General features: G+C 34.7%; 4 protein-coding genes across 4 annotated transcripts; all 4 read right to left on the bottom strand.

Moving 5' to 3' along the window:
- Positions 1-679: 679 nt before the first annotated feature.
- On the bottom strand, positions 680-3030 carry LOC121242092 (psbP domain-containing protein 4, chloroplastic). Its single transcript, XM_041139997.1, has 5 exons — positions 2424-3030; positions 1654-1757; positions 1386-1497; positions 962-1189; positions 680-885 (listed from the first exon to the last, which is right to left on the bottom strand). The coding sequence occupies exons 1-5, from the start codon at positions 2743-2745 to the stop codon at positions 821-823; spliced, it is 831 nt and encodes a 276-aa protein (XP_040995931.1). The 5' UTR covers positions 2746-3030; the 3' UTR covers positions 680-820.
- Positions 3031-3491: 461 nt separating this feature from the next.
- On the bottom strand, positions 3492-7683 carry LOC121242094 (probable glucuronosyltransferase Os01g0926400). Its single transcript, XM_041139999.1, has 8 exons — positions 7251-7683; positions 6778-6924; positions 6473-6537; positions 5763-5832; positions 5015-5233; positions 4305-4448; positions 4089-4224; positions 3492-4008 (listed from the first exon to the last, which is right to left on the bottom strand). The coding sequence occupies exons 1-8, from the start codon at positions 7611-7613 to the stop codon at positions 3779-3781; spliced, it is 1374 nt and encodes a 457-aa protein (XP_040995933.1). The 5' UTR covers positions 7614-7683; the 3' UTR covers positions 3492-3778.
- A 1105-nt stretch (positions 7684-8788) lies between these two features.
- Positions 8789-11452, bottom strand: LOC121242091 (peroxidase 43-like). Its single transcript, XM_041139995.1, has 4 exons — positions 10894-11452; positions 10546-10728; positions 10002-10167; positions 8789-9265 (listed from the first exon to the last, which is right to left on the bottom strand). The coding sequence occupies exons 1-4, from the start codon at positions 11113-11115 to the stop codon at positions 8841-8843; spliced, it is 996 nt and encodes a 331-aa protein (XP_040995929.1). The 5' UTR covers positions 11116-11452; the 3' UTR covers positions 8789-8840.
- Positions 11453-12963: 1511 nt separating this feature from the next.
- Positions 12964-13485, bottom strand: LOC121243125 (CBL-interacting serine/threonine-protein kinase 7-like). Its single transcript, XM_041141182.1, has one exon. It carries the CDS (start codon positions 13483-13485, stop codon positions 12964-12966), a length of 522 nt encoding a protein of 173 aa, XP_040997116.1.
- Between the last annotated feature and the right edge of the window lie 3369 nt (positions 13486-16854).

Below are 16854 nucleotides of genomic sequence, written 5' to 3'. Positions count from 1 at the left end.
ATGATGAATACCTCCAACTCTGGCATCAAAACAAAACCACCCACTGAGAACCATTGGACGACTCTGCCTGAGGACTACTTCTCGAAGATCAACTATGATGTCGCTGTTCGGAAAGACCAACTCCATAGCAGATGCACTTTGATGAAACTCTTCAGGCAATATGCTATTTACAATGGACTCAACAAATCCCATCCACCAACTTCAGCACAGGAGAAGTCTTTGCTGCTCTTCGAGGAGTCAATAAAGCACATAAGCTACAACTAAAAAACCCTAAGAAAGCGTCCCTCAACTGTGACTAGCAGTTCTTTCTCATCATTAACAGGTCGGATCCAATCTTCAAAACTCCACGAATAGAACACAAGCAATGTTCCAAGAAGTGTCAATGAAGTAGCACACAACTTGGTAGTTTCAAATATAACATGCCAAAACTGACCGGCTTTCCGAACATGTAGTACTTCATTTGCTCAGAGAGAGAGAGAGATTCACTAGACAGAGAAGTGTTCAGTATCTGCCTATCAAATTTCATGATTATCAAAAGTTTAATTGTGAAGCATCTGAACCTTGAAGGTTGACGCATATGCAGAGCTCTTTAGTGTTTCCTTCAATATCTGCTTTTACACAAACTACTGCCAAATAATTGCAAGAGATCTTTAGACAAGAATTTGATATGCACCAAAGCTATACACAAATGGAACTCAATTTTCCACCAACACATTTAACTTTTAGTTAATTTTGAATCTTTTCTTTCTCCTCTCATTGTTGTAAACTTTACAGATACTCGAATAATAGTTTTATGCAATCACTGTTCACAAAATTTCAATTAGACAACACGAAAAGAGTCGGATATCCTCTTCAAATCACTGTAGTGCCTCTTCCACTGAAGACCTGCAAAAGTAAAACATATGAATATTTTTGCCTTAGGTCATTGAAATGCATCTTGCATTAGGATCAATATCCATACCACTTGCAGTTACGTTGAACAAGTAGAGGCGATTTCCTGCTGCAGTTGCAGTAATAAGAGCATGAGGTGGCTCTAATTCATACTGATAATATGTTCTCCCTAAGTGTTCTGCTACATTCGTACTTATAACCTTTCCTTCTACATTTTCCCCAATCACTTCTGGTCCAAATGCATCGATCACTTTTTCTGGAGGCCCAATTAGTTCGATTTTAGCATTCTCACCAAGACCTATACAAAGACGTGAGCATCAAAATTCTTTAACCAAGAGCATGGAAAATTCTTCCCAGAAAGGCACAACTAGTCAAAGTTCATAAAGCACACAAGCATTGGGCATTCTTCCAACTGCAGAATGCTACTTGGAAAAAAAGAGTGATGGGAACTTTTTTTTTTTTTTTATATAAGTAAAAGAGTTATGGGAACTAACCATCTGCAAATCTAAGAACAGGAGCAACAATAACAAATATGCGTCCTTCCTTAGAGCTAGCAAATCTCAAATCAATTTCAGTGCCACCAAGATCTGCGATGGATACTGGAACCTGGTATACAGATTGTATTGATGAATCCATTGCAATAAGAAGAGGTAAACCAAAAATGAGAGGGAGACTTTCTAGAAACAAAACAACTTGAATATGCGATTCAAATGCAAGTTCAAACAAACAATTCAGCCTCAAGTTTTGGTTGTATATTATCACCTCTTCCCAATCCTGAGGGACAGAAAATGCGTACGGGATGATCGGACTCCATCCAACACCATGCCCTCCAGACTTCTCATCTGGCCTGCGGTATGTCCTCCAACCTGACTGAGCATATGTTTTCCTAGTGAACTTGACAATACCGATAAACAAAACAAAAAAGGAAAAAAGACAAAGGATGTGTAGCTTGAATGGATCCAGAATCTTCAACCCTATACAATTAAGTTCCATAACGGGATTCTATACACTTGACTGTGGCAACTACAGAAAGTATTCCAATGTGTAGAACAAGTGAAAATCTTGCACGATCGAAGACTGAATAGAATTTTTATGTGCCATGCATTAATTTATAATCGATCAGGTTATAAAGGGTTATCTCTGGGACGTCCTTCTTCTATTTACTTTCTGCCTTTTCCTCACAAGTTGTTAGGAGCAAATAATATTTGGAGCTGCAGCTTTCATATATGGATGGAGAAGAAGGGTATATGGATCATTTTTGCCCTCTTAAGTACTTCGCCCACATCTTAACTGACAAATTAGAAACAAATGGTGCTAGTCTCCTAGATCGAGAAAACAGTCTTTTGATGTAAACTTAGTCGCTAAGAAGTATGAAGATACTACCAAGCAATTGGAGATACAACTATTAACATTATGAAAAAATCTTGCAAGGTGAATTTCATGACCTTTATGATAAATTAGGACACAATTAAAACGACAGGGCAATTAGAATGCAGGCGAGCATGAGAATATGAAAAACTACGAAAACCAACCTTGTTCATCTGGTTCGGACAGGCCAGGTATCCGCCCAGCAAGAAGACCTTGTTTGACCACAGCCAGCCCCTCTCTTGCAGAGCCCAAAATTGCCGAGGAGATTAAAGAAGTCCCAGAAACCAAAACCGATCTTCTCTTCATAAATCCTGAGCCTTTCTCAACTTCTTCACCAACCAATCCACTCTCTCCTGAACAAGCAGTAACTTTTGCTCTAGAAATCCCACTTTCCAGTGAAGAATGTGTAAGCAAATTATTAGAGTGAACTTTCTGCTGGTGATATCTCCACGAAAAGCTGCAACTACTATATAAAACTGTTCCCATGTTCTCCAACACAGATTTTAACTTAGAAAAAGAAGCCTGTTCTGTTATTTGGTCTCAGGAGAGTTCAGACCACCAACTCTCCGATTACAGGAAACTGAAACTTGATGGGTGGTATCTTGTAGAAGTTGAGGTTGTCACGGTGTATGGGTTTGGTTATGTGTGGACGTGGTGTCAAAACTGTGCAAAATCCGAATTCTCTGTGATTAAAATCATAATTTTTTAGGCCTGACGCGTGGCATGTTTCTGGGAGATTCGGATTCCCTTTTGGTGTTTATTCCTGTCCACCCGGACTTGGAAAGCCTGGCTCAGGAAGCCTGGCTATCTTTGAACTTCTTCAGTTTCTCTAGAATTTTCGTTCGCTCCTCGCATAATGGTTACCATCGTTAGCGGAAATTTCGTCGCAATACTTGTGGTATTATGCTTTATTTAAGTAGTTGACTTGTAAACTAAAAATATGTAAAATCAATCCATTTGGTTAAAAATGATAAAGATTAGAGATATACTTTAGCATCTCATAGAAATAAACCAGGAGAATCAGCCCCCCCAAAAGTGTTGAAGGGCATTCCATATTAAGAACCCATACTTTAATCAATGTAAAGTACCGATAATCTCGATATTACTTCAGCCACAAGCATCCAAGTTCATCAAATTATCCTCCACCATAGCAAGAGCATGACAGTGAATGGACACGAGTACAAAAAAAAAAAAAAAAAAACAAAACAAAAACTTGCAATGGAACTCTAAAGATTTTTGAACATGGGGTTACAGTGCTTATCATTGAGAATTAGATTCTTAAAAGGGTATTCATGATGTCTATGCATAATGATCAGATTAAAGAAAAAATGGGGCGAGGGGAAAGAAGGGGGAGGAGGACCGTGTATCCCATTATATTCGGGAGGAATACATCTAACCTAAGAAATCATGTGCACGAGAGAGAAAGGCCTAAAACTAACAAAACAAATCAAATAGAATGCGGACTGGTTTTATGAAAATAAAATATACAGGCAAGCAAAGGGATCATCTCTAACCATGATCAAGGCAAAGGCAAGGGAGGTTTCCAGTTAGAGAATTCAATCAAGTTTCTATTTACAATAGATCCGTTGTGCAGCCAGAATGTCTCAGCCGACTGGTGAAATTGCCTTACTTTCCTCTGAAGTTCCCACATAATGCCGTGCAATGCTGAGCATGATACCGATTCGGGAGCATAAACCCATAGGCACCTTATATGTTTAACATGGGCAATCATCTTCTCTATATGGTCATCTGAAAACCAAAAACAGAAGCCATAACATGTTATTGGCAACAGTATGAAAACCACGACATAATGAAGTGTCGAATTTGACCTGGTATAGATTCTAGGTAGTCCAAAAGTTGGGGACCAATTTGAGTGGATGGCCATTTTATTGATATCTGGGTGTAGTCAATGGCATTCTGGAAAGGCAATTCTATTTGATCCGATAAGATGACTGGGATGCACTCCTGTTTAGCAGAAACACACATTATTTTAACTGGTCCACCCTATTTCGTGTATGTGAAAACAGAGAGAGAGAGAGAGAGACCACAAAGGAAGACTCATAATATCGGAGAGACCAAGATGACTCCCCACGAGGAGCAAGGCAGAACTTTGCATTTCGAAGGTGTTCAAAATACTCTATCCTTCCCAATTTTTCAGGGCCACTGAACTTTAGCTCTGGAGATTCCAACTGTTTACAGAGTCAATACGCATACTTTGTATATCTATTAGAAAAAGAACACAAAGTTAATGTAGTCAAGATTTAGCACTTTCAGATGGAACATACCACCACACAAGGTGGAATTTCAAAGCATCTTGTTCAACCACCGCCAGAAAATAGTTAGCACCATCACTATTTGTGCTGTGAAAGTGTAACTTTGCCTTTCAATACACAATCTAGTGCTTGTATAATACTAGTGAATGTTATTAACCAATAAACAATTGCATAAGCCTTTTTGTTTTTCAAACAAGTCACGAGATTTTATATATATATATATATATATATATATAGGTTTCGAACAATTCATGAGAATTGATTATTAGATATGCGAGTCTGCGACCACCACTTTTTGCCCTGCTTAGACTGGCAAAGTTTTTTCCTGAAGCAAATGACCAAATATGGGCACAGAACCCAATGTCTAAGTCGTGTTTATAGTTCAGCCAAACTTCACAGTCGAATCTAGGTTACTGAATACAAAATTGAGCAAACCAGATATTTCATTTAAGGTGATAAAAAAGTATTAGATGATGACATACCTTGTCTGGAAATTTCCTGGCAAGCTCTACTAACTGAAGACGGCCAACCTTTCCTTGTGCACGACCTAAATAGTTTGCCAAATACTTCCGCTTTGATAGAGGCAAAGGCTGGACAAGGGTAGCCCCAGTTCCAGTCATCCTGTCATCAACATTTCCGGGAATTATGATATCTTTCCAGGTATTAAAAGAACTTGTGCCTTTCTTATCCGTCCGGTCCCCCTGCACTAACACATTAATAAACATTAGGACCAATGATCTGATAGCCGCAGAGAACCCACCCCAAAAATCATTGAAACTAATTGCAGAAATAGACCAAGCACATACAAAAAATTGTGCGTTCAAATCCAGCAACATGAAAAGAACGGACCAATACAATTAGTGTCATACTAAGACATTTCAGAGGGTTGTTCATGCTCCAGGTTAACAATCATTACTGCTCAATCCGCACCACACAACAAGTGAGTAATTTTTCTCTTTCAAGTAATGTCGCTCCACATACAATTTCCATATTTCTTAAAAACTTTCTTATATATAAGACATACATGTCATCTGGTTTGAACAGAATAACATACTGCCTATGATAATTATAAAATGTCAAAAATGCCTGAAATTTTTTATACAAGGCATTTGACATTGTCTATGATCAGCAGCCGAAAACAATAATTGAAGATTACAATCTGTCAGTTTATCCCTGACTGGAATCCATTAAATGAACCTTATAATATGTCTTGGGAAGTAAGCACGGTACCTCAGGAGTCAGAATGATGGAACGATTTATGTATGTTGCCCAAGATTTAAATAACTGAGCTCCAGCACCACTGCAGTTGAGAGAAAGTAAGATCATTCACATTTCAATACTAATAGTGAAGATCTGTGCAAGCTCAAAATTATTTCTCTTCGCCATAACTATTATCAGAGACTTGGTTTCATTATGTGCACAGCTTGCTGGCTAAGAAAAAAGAAACAGAAAAACAAAGGCAAAAGAATTGAAAGGGTTACAAAAGGGTTGAAATGGTTACTTCAATTGGTAGTTTTAACTGAGAGGAACAGGTATCATGACTTGTTGCCAAGTATATTATTTTCTTGCCCTAACAACCCAACTAAAAGTATTATGCTAACAATAATTTTCATTTCTTTCATGACTTATTGCTAAATGTATTATAGGCCAATTGGAAAGGCCTACAAAATATGAAAAAGAATATTCTTCATCTTGCTTAAGTTATGGAATTATGATGAGAGAAGAAGACAGACTGATCTGAACTCTGAAGTCATAACTCGCTTTTACAAACTACTCTTAAGCACTGCTCCAGATATGCTATCCTTGTTTTTTCTGAGAATTTCTATCAATTACTATGTTTACACAGTGTTATCAATCTTCTCTTACAATGACATGTCGATTAGTCATCAACATGATCTTTTGGCAAAGAAGAAATAACCCAGAATCAACCCAAATTTTACCTCGGAAAAACAAATATGTGGTCACGACCCCCTGACCGCCTAAAATGTGGCATTTGACTTATGACCTGAAAAAAAAGGAGCAAAATGACCGTGACAGAGGTCTGGTTTTATATTTTTTTTGAATCGTGCTACACAGAAGTCTCACACTCTGCACACCACTTAAAAACATGTGATTTTAATTTTTATCGGTAAAAGAGTAAAATCACATATTTGTGAAGAAGTGTGGGACTTATGTCTAGAATTTTTCATTTTTTTTTAATGTAATGAAGGATATTAAGCAAACAAAGATACTCAAAAGATTATACCTTTACATAGGTCTGGTCAATCTCTTTATCATTAAGACCACCCATCATCCGAACACATTTAACATATGCCGGCACAAAGAACAGATCCGCTTCCTCTTTCTTTGTCGTACGATGCCTCGACTTCAGAAGCAGCTTGTGTATTTTAACCTACATAATTAATCAATAAAACTATAGAAACAGAAGAGTAATGACTGCATTTTCATAAGTTTTTTCGTCTGAGCTTAATTTTATTTCATTGCGCTTAAGAAATCAAACCTGGAAACCAATTATTTTACACTAAATTAAAAATTTGGAAACTTTTACTCGTTCTCCATGCCTAACTTTCCTAATAAGTAGCCAAATGAAACAACGCACTAAACTCTATCAAAACCAACCGCATAAAGCATCAGTTTCCTACTCGAAAGCTTCAATTTCTTTACATCAATTTTCCCAAAATTTTGCATAAATATGCTGAAATTGAAGACCGAATTTACCTGAGTCCCCCACTGGCCCTTCAAGCAAGCCTCGGCGGTGATCGTACCGTCTCTCCCATACATCAGCGACTTGAGTCCATCAATCTCGTCCTCGTCATAGACGTAGATCTTGAGGGAGAGAAGGGACCCGTAACCTCGCTCAGGCCAAACGATGGACCCACCGCCGGTAAATCCGACGTGGCTCTGCGCCATCGGGAAGTGATGGCCGTATAAGTCGGGGTAGGAAGGAAATGAGCGCTCGAGAAGGCGGGTGAGGAAGAAGGTGGCAAAGACTAGGAGGAGGGATCCGATTTGGTGGGTGCGGGTGCAGAGAGGGGCATGGTGGGCCGCCAATGGCCTGCCTTTGTTGCTGATGCTTCCCATTGCTGCAAAGTTCCGAGTCGGTGTGTTCGCAGTTTAGCCTGTACGAGGATGATGAGCAGTGGCCAGAGCTACAAAGAACAAATAGGAACGACGTCGTTTGGATAAAGCAAAAATATTATTCTCTCTAAAAAATTCTATTTTCTTTCTGATAAATAAATTTGGAGAAAATATAAGTCTTATTTTTAACAAATCCATCGCAATGCTAATGTACAACTTCTCAATATGAAAAATGATATTTGCAATAGTACGAAAGTAGTACAATTTTTTTAAAAAAATGAATAAATATGAGATTTATATGAAAAAAATTAATTTTTTAATAGTAGACTTCACTCTTTTTTCAAAATAATTGCGCAGTACTTACGTACTCCACGACTGTGTGTAGTATTTTTTAAACTCTATTCTCAAGTCGGTGTATAGTATACCGAGTAAAGTGCTTACATATCATAGTTTAATTTAAAAGATAAATTTTAAAATTTAAATCTTACAAATCTAAACTTACTATTAAAGTGTTATGTATATGATATACTCTATATACCAGCTTGATAATAGAATAACTCATTGAGTGTTAAATCTTCTTTATTATGGAGCATATGATAGATGCCCTTTCTAAGACAATTTACCATGCATATCTTTTAGAGCAATGCTTCCACAATTTTCTTTTGTCCCAATCCTTGTATCATGGTGTGATATTTAATGATTAAAAATTATTTATTATGATTTATTTTTAGACCAATCATTTGATGCAACATCAATAAATGTTGACAGGGCAATAGTTAAAAAATAATAAATAGAACTTTTCTATTTTTTAATCTAACAGTGTATTCTTATTTAGGAAAAATACATGTATCTTTCATATGTTTAAACAACTAACTAATAATTTAATTAAGAAAAAAGTTACTTATCATCATCACATTACATATCAATATGTGATTTGTTATTTTTATCATTCTATTTAAAAATACATATTTACATATCAATATGTGTGTGTTTAAATACAAAGTCAAAAATATTAAATTATATATTGACATGTGGTGTAAGAAATGATAAGTATAATTTTTCTTTAATTAATAGGCCCTTCCAACCCGATTTGGAGAAATATATGTTATTTTCTTGAACAATGGACAATTATTTGGGAGATACGCATGTTGTAAACTGTAAAGTATCTGACCATTCCAAACTCGAAACAGACAGAATTCCATATCCAAGAAATATTAATACTCTCAAACTTTAATTAAAACTGCCGCAAACTCGCCTAATCTCTCCCTGCATTCCTGTCTTGACTCCAATATTACCCATCTTCACCATTGCTTTAGTAAAATCTAACTTGAAAGATGGCACAGATCTGCCAGTACTACTCCCATTGTTGATGTAGGACTCGAGAACTTGCTTGGTATTCACGTCATCAATGAGCCTGGCATCAGACGACAAGACAGCAAACCCATCCCTAATGTTGCGAAAGATTTGTTCATCAAATGTCGATTCTGTCACAGCATCCAGAGGTATCTTGTCGTTGACGTTTCCAGGTGGGCACAGGGCCTTGAGTTTCGGTAGAAATTGAGGGTTGATTGCTGGGTCAGAGCTACTGGCAATGGTGAAGTCGTACAATCGCTTCTGCAGAAAGAAGCACGCAGTTGTCCCAATGGTGTGCGCACCTGCAATGTCAATGTGATAATTTTGTGAGCAAAACCATGATAGCACTGAGAATGTAGTACTTTTTAAGTCTTATTTAGATTTGAGATTGTTTCAATTTATCTTATTATTATAATTTTTTTTTAATTTTTATATAAAATATAATAAATAATTTAATTTTTTTAATTTTTATATAAAATATAATAAATAATTTAATTTTTTTAAATTTTAAAATAATAATAATATTTTAATAATATTTTATTCAATTCATTTAAAATTATCTTAACACATCTTAACTCATATTTAAATTTAAATAAAACCTTAATCATAATTAGATAGTGGATAGATAATGTGTCGGATCGTGAGTTGTCAATCCATTTAAAATCAATTGGTTTCGCGAAAGTACTTGATCTCCAAGTGTTCATGACTTTTTGATATCATGCCTTGTAAGCTTATTTTTAAAGCGATTTTAAAAGAGTAATATTATATACAGTTGTAAAGTATATACGTACTATGTAGTAGTTTTGAAAAAAAGTAAAATTTTTTATTAAAAAATTAGTTTCTTTTCAATTGGATATCGTATTTATTTATTTTTTTTAAATTGATTATACGGCACTTGCGCACTCATGACAGTAACTATCATTTTTCATTTTAAGGAGTGATATAGTAGACAAACCCAACAAAAAGAATAATATATATAATGTAACGTAACTTTAGGATAAAACATTGGCAAATAAAAGTAATATTGTACATATATACCAGAACTAAGAAGGACTAGATCTTTATGCGAAAGTCCCTTCTGCATGAACTTGGACTTCAGAAGTTGAATTGAGTCATCAACTTCGGGCATGTTGGCAGCAAAAGATATATTTGAAACTCGACCGTCTCTCCGGCCGGTTGGCACCTCATAAAATGGCACGCCTATCTGCACCACGTACGGCAAATATACACATGTTTCTCAACTTGGATTTGGAAGTAAAAGTAGCGAGAGGGTTTCTGCCCCATTTATTACTTATATGTATTTGAAATTTTATTTATTTTTTATTATTTTTTTAAATATTTTTTTAACATCCTTAATTATTAAAAAAATTAAAAATATATATAATTTTATTAATAGTTACTTTTTTAACCATTAAATAAAATAAAAAAATTTAAAAAAAATAATAAATAGATAATAAGAGAATAATAACCCTTTATTTTCAAATATATACATAATGTGGTCGATCCGATCGAATTTCAGAAGTAATTAATACTAAGCATATCATGCCGCCGACAGGCAAAGCTTCAAATATAAAATGGTTACCAAGGATACTGCATCTCTGGCGGCCAAAGCCACGATATCTGCGCAAGAAACCGCACCCTTGCAGACGCTTTCCAATCTTGCTTTGGCATTCTCTATCACTTCGAAGCCCTCCAGGCCTACGTGCCCAGGTGCATTTCTTTCAGAGTTAGAGCCATGGTCGATCAAAACAGACGCATCGCAACCCTGTTTGAAAAACAAAATGAAATTAAGAAAGAAGAAATATGTATATATATATATATATATATATATATATATATATATATATATATACCTGGGAAGTTTAATTTTCTCATGCGTCAGTGTGTCTATATGCATGAGCTAGAGAGCTAGAGGCCAGAAATGAACTACCTGAACAAAGCAGTCGTGGAAATGGAGTCTAAGCAGAATTGGGGCATTCCTGGGATTAGTTTCAATGGCATCTCGAACAACTGAGCGGACAATTGATTCAGCTTCTGAGCATGTCTGGGAGTAGAATCCAACTCGAAGTTGCGCTTGCGACATACATGTAAGCTGACAAAACATCAGGAAAGCCAAGACCAAGACCATAATTGGAAAGCTGTGAATGAACATTAGGAGAGATGGGAGTACTGTGATATCGATCAGAAGAGGATGTGTGGAGGAAGATGAAAACTAGGACAATATAAGGTATATATATGGATGATTAAGATGGGATTGGGATCCTGCTGATGTAGTCTTTGATATAGCTGTTTCTCGTATCTACATGATCGATTCGGCCCTTTGTTTTCTTGATTTCCCCCTTTTTTGCCTATGATTATTACCAACTTTCTTTCTTCATTTTTTTTTTTTCCATGTTGCCGCTCTTCTCAGGTAGACAAGAGTAGCTTGCAAGCATTAAAAACTGTCATCTTCTGCCATGTTCACTCTGAAATTTTGAGCATTTAGCATCTATTTGAGGGAGGTAATTAAAGTTACAACTTGCGTATATACAGTCTTGAATCATGTGACACTCAATTTACAAAAGTTAGAATAATTAAAAGAATATATAAGGTGACTATATACAAATAATATACTTAAAGCCGCCTCATTTGCAAAAAAGTCAATAATGGCTTACATTGCAATATGGGTACTACGTATAACAAAATTATTTATTTATATCTAGTTATTTCTTACGAAATGATTATTTTTTCTTAAAAGTAATTTATTTTTATCGTAAATAGTCATTATCGTCACAAATAATTCGTCACAAATATTTATTTTTCTTGTAGTATATATATATATATATGTACTTGGTAGAGGAAAAGATAAAAGGCATACAAAATTGAAAATTGAACAAATTAATGAAGGAAATTGCAAACCAGAACTTCAATATATAGTCATTATCCACATATAGAAATTCATTAAAGACAGAGGGCTAGACTTGCATGGCTTTATAAGGATATCAAGGTTCAAATTAGGAATGAGTGGTTAAAACCAAATTAAGAAGATGAAGGAGCTAGCGATCATGACAGCTGACCGGAAAGCTAGCTAGCTATAGGATGATCGATTCACGTGGAATGGATCGATAACCCGGCACTTGACCTTTATTAGATGGCAAAGAAAAAGCGGTAAAAAGTGGATATATTATTAAGGGTGATGCTTGACACAATTCATGAATTTAATATGAATATATTATGAAATTAACAGGTTTAGATTTGACGTAAATGAGTTTTAATTAAAATGAACTGACATGTTAAGATACGATTTAGAAACGAGTCAATTGGTTTAGTCTGAAATTAACTTATTTTAATCCGTTTATATTTTATTTCAAAATTAATATTTTGTTATTATTAAGTTATAATATTGATATTTTTCAGTATGTTTATATTTTTTTTGTCGAGATTATAATTCTGGACCTATACTCATATTTGTTATTATAGGATTTGTAATGGTAGTTTTATTATATGTTAAAATTTGAAAAATATTGATATATTTTATTAGTAGTTAGTCTTATTTTTTTAAGATATTGTAGTTACTAATAAATATAAATTTTAATTTTTATGTTAACTTATATACTTAATCTGGTCAAATGGGTTATGCACGTTAGTTCAACCCATTTATATGACTGGTTTAAATGAGTCATGTTGTGTTGACATATTCTACGTAAAATAAATAATAAAATCCAGTTGAATTGATTTTTGGAACGATTTAACCCCATAAGGATCAATATTTACGAAAGCGAAATTGATACATATTATGAGCCAGATGTTCAATATAGCATGCATGGGGCATTTGGTTTAGAAGAGATTCATGCCTTCATATATTAATAAAAAAAGCTACTTGCACCCGAGACGGGGACACGCCGCGTACCTAGGTTCCAAGTCAGGTTTAATCAGCATTATTTAAACGGTGCGTTTGCACCCTAAGTTAAACGCACCATTTCTCTGCTCAGTGTTGTTTCTAAAATCAACACTTATGAAATCAAACTGACCCCCACGAAGATGAGACAACATCGTCAAACTGAACTAGGAGGTTTTGAGGCTTCACGTCGCAGTGGGCGACTCCATTTTGGTGGCAGAAATGCAGCGCCGATACCAATTGCTGGAAGTATCGTCGCGCGGACGGCTCAGGCAGCTTGTCGCGGTGCGAGATCTTGGAGAACAGCTCACCGCCCGTGGCAAGCTCCACGATGAGATAGATCTTGGTCTTGGTGGCCATGACCTCGAGGATTTTGAGGATGTTGGGGCGATCTTGGAGGCGACGCATGGCCATGATCTCTCGGATTATCCGTGGTTCCATGGCGGCGTTGTCGGTTTTGGACTTGTCGATGATCTTCACAGCCACAACTGTGTCGTCCACTACTGACCGTGCTTGGTACACCTTGGCGAAGCTGCCTCGTCCCAGTAACTGCCCCAATTGATACTTCCCCAGTAGGGTAGTGGTCTTTGATGTCGGTGATGGTGATGGTGATGGTGTTGGGGTAGGCGCAACCCGCGGTTCCATGGCTCGAGAGTCCTAGAGAGAGAGACAGAGAAGGGAAAGAACCAAGAGATGCACAGATCTAAGAATCGCGATGATTTTTTTTTTAAATAATAATATAAAGCTGACGTGGCATTAGCCACGTCAGATGATTCGGCTACGGGTACCCAACGGCGGGTACCTATAGCAAAATTGTATATTAATTAATGGCAATATTCACTCCATGGAACCAAGCTCGATCGGCTGTAGTACTCAATATATAAGAGGCCTGATTTAATACTACAAGAAAACTGTTTATTTGTAGCCAGTTATTTTTTATAAAAATGATTATTTCCTGTTAAAATGAGTCTGTTTTCGTCATAATTAAATAGACATTCTCGTGACTAATAATCCATCACAAATGCTCGCTTTTCTTATAAATATATATAATTAATGCAAATTAACCGACACGTACGAGAATACATGACAGTACTTATATAATAATAATCACAACAATTAGTTCAAAATACATGGAGAGGAAATTCTGAGATCGATGGAAACATCATCCAACTGGTGTACATACATGCTGCTAATTATTAGAATCAACGTCGATATATGGTTCTCTTTATTTTTATACACATGCAAAATTGATCTGGGTGGTGAGGGATCTATTAGAGCATTAGTAGTTATCGACGTATAGTCAAATTTTGGCCAAACTTTAACTAGTTTGCTTAAAAAACATTTACATCAAATTAGCTAAATCTACAGTAAATTTGTTCATTATCTTCTTGGCTGGCTAAATCTAACCAATCCAAATTTCTGGCGAAATTATTTTTTGGCCTTAAAATAATCTTTCAACCTTATGGGAGAAACGAACTCAGTAACTCATGAGTTTTGCTATTCGATCTAGAATAAAGGGAAGTCGTATACGGCATATACATAGGGCTGAGCATTGACCGGATTGGAGTCGGAATGGCCAACCTCCGACTCCGGGCCATTCCGACTCTGACTTTGTCAAAGGTCGAATCCGACCTCCGACTCCGACTCCGAGATGTACTACCTCCATTCCATGAACTCCGACTCTGATTTGTCGAAGCAGAGTCAGAGGGGAGTCCAATTTTCAGCTCTTTTTTTTTTTTCTTTTTTTTTTAACTTCAAATTTGGCCCACTTTTTTTTTAAAAAAAAAAAAAAAAACTGTGTGGGCTTACAAATTTCAATTTTTTCAAAAATTACAATCTAAATTAAATATTTCACTTTTGGTTATAACAAAAAATACAACTAATTAAAAACAAATAACATAGTAACATGCTGTCAAAAATAAAAAATAAAAAATAAAAAGAAATCCAACATTTTCTAACTGCAAACTACAAACTAAATTAAATGTTCCCAACAAGGCAACAACAACAAATTACAAACTTACATGTCCAACAAATGTTCCCACCAACAGGCAACAACAATAAAGTAAATGTTACAAATTTCCAAACTTGGTGAAACGTCCTCCAGATTCAATGGTGATTTGCTCCACAACTCAAAATTCGGACTCTTGTGGATTGTTGACCTATTGATGAACGAAAAGGCAACACAGTTAAGTTAGACCTTGAGAAATGTCAGACCCAACAACATCACACATTAACTCAACTTGTGGCTATTTTATAATCATTATTACAGAAATATATCATTAATCATACATTTGAGAAAATATGTTTTCATCTTAAACAAAAAAATAGAAAAAAATAAAATAAAATAAGACCCAACAACATCACGCAGCCCCTCTCTCCCCTGTATTTTCTATTTAAGATGTTTAAGATGATCAATCTTATGATTATTCAATCTCCAAGCAGATATGTTATATGCACAACAACAAAAAAATTATAAATGTACATTCACATTTGCAACACAGTTCACAACACAATTCATATGGAAGTAATACTGTTAACCCCGGTTGAAATTATGTCAATAACCAAAACTTGATCCCTGCAGAAAATCTTAAAACAGATCCTTAATAAATACCTCCTTCTGTGTTTGAAGCCATAATCTTTCAAGGAAATGTTAAAAGAGCACAAGCTAATCTAAACATGATCAGGAGGGAAAAGAAAGTGAGGCTTACCGTGTCGATTAATGCCTGCGGGGGTGGACCGGTGGGGACTGTTGCAGAGTTGTTGATGGCTGTGTGCGAAAGGGGAGGGCCGCAAGAGAGAGTGAGTCGAGTGACGCTTGACGACTGTGAAGAATCTGAAGATTGAAGACAAAATGGGGGAGAGGGGGAACTCGGGAGGGCCTAAACAATTAAGTTATTAACAAATAGAAACGGCGTCGTACAGTAGTATACTATCATGAATCTATTACATATATATATATATGAAGATTCAAAAACTATATATATATGAATATTAAACTATATATAGTATATTATGCTATGATATTTATATAGTATACCATGAATCTATGATCTACATATATTAATATATATGAATATTACTAATACTAATTATACTATTATGGCCTATTTTATATATAATATAGTATTACTATAAATTAGTCTATTACTATATCTTATAGTATAATTACTAATACTATAGTATCAGACTATTATTATGTTAGTGATTTAATATATATATATATAAATCTCTAATCTCTTATACTTGATTTATATATTAATATACATAAATATTAGTAATACACTAATAGTATTAGTATATAGTAATACTATTGGTATAGTACTATTACTATATGTTAGTGATAATATAGTATTATCACTAATACTATAGTGATATTAATACTATATATAGTTATAGTGATTAGTATAACTATATTAGTATTAGTTATAATGATTTAGTATAACTATATTAGTATAAGCTATAGTGATTTAATATAACTATATAATATATTAGTATAAGTTATAGTGATTTAGTATAGGTATAAGTTATAACTATAGTCTATATTAGTATTAGTATTACAATAAATATTAGTATTAGTTATAGTGATTAGCATAACTATTTATTAGTATTTGCTATAGTGATTTTAATTTAGTATTAGTATAAATATAACTATATCACTGATAGTATTAGTATACTAATACCACTAGTATTAGTATGACTATATCACTATAACTAATAGTATCATATAGTGATATACTATTAGTGATTTATATAGTAATTTATATATAGACTTAAAAGTGGATTACTAATAATATTAGTATTAGGCCATAAATGTAATTAATATACTAATGTATATTAATATTACTAATATATTTATCAAAATGAATATGTTGAAAATTTATTAGGCCAAAAAATGTAATTAATATAAGATATTGTTATATAAAATTTATATGATTAATATTGTAGTTATTATACATCAGTATTATATGTTATTATAAATTTATAGATTAGTGTTTATCCATTAGTATTACATGT

This window comes from Juglans microcarpa x Juglans regia, chromosome 8D, assembly GCF_004785595.1.
Source record: "Juglans microcarpa x Juglans regia isolate MS1-56 chromosome 8D, Jm3101_v1.0, whole genome shotgun sequence".
In the NCBI taxonomy this organism is placed as follows: domain Eukaryota; kingdom Viridiplantae; phylum Streptophyta; class Magnoliopsida; order Fagales; family Juglandaceae; genus Juglans; species Juglans microcarpa x Juglans regia.
Note: the sequence above shows the minus strand (reverse complement) of the source record. Positions and strands in the feature narration are given on the sequence as shown.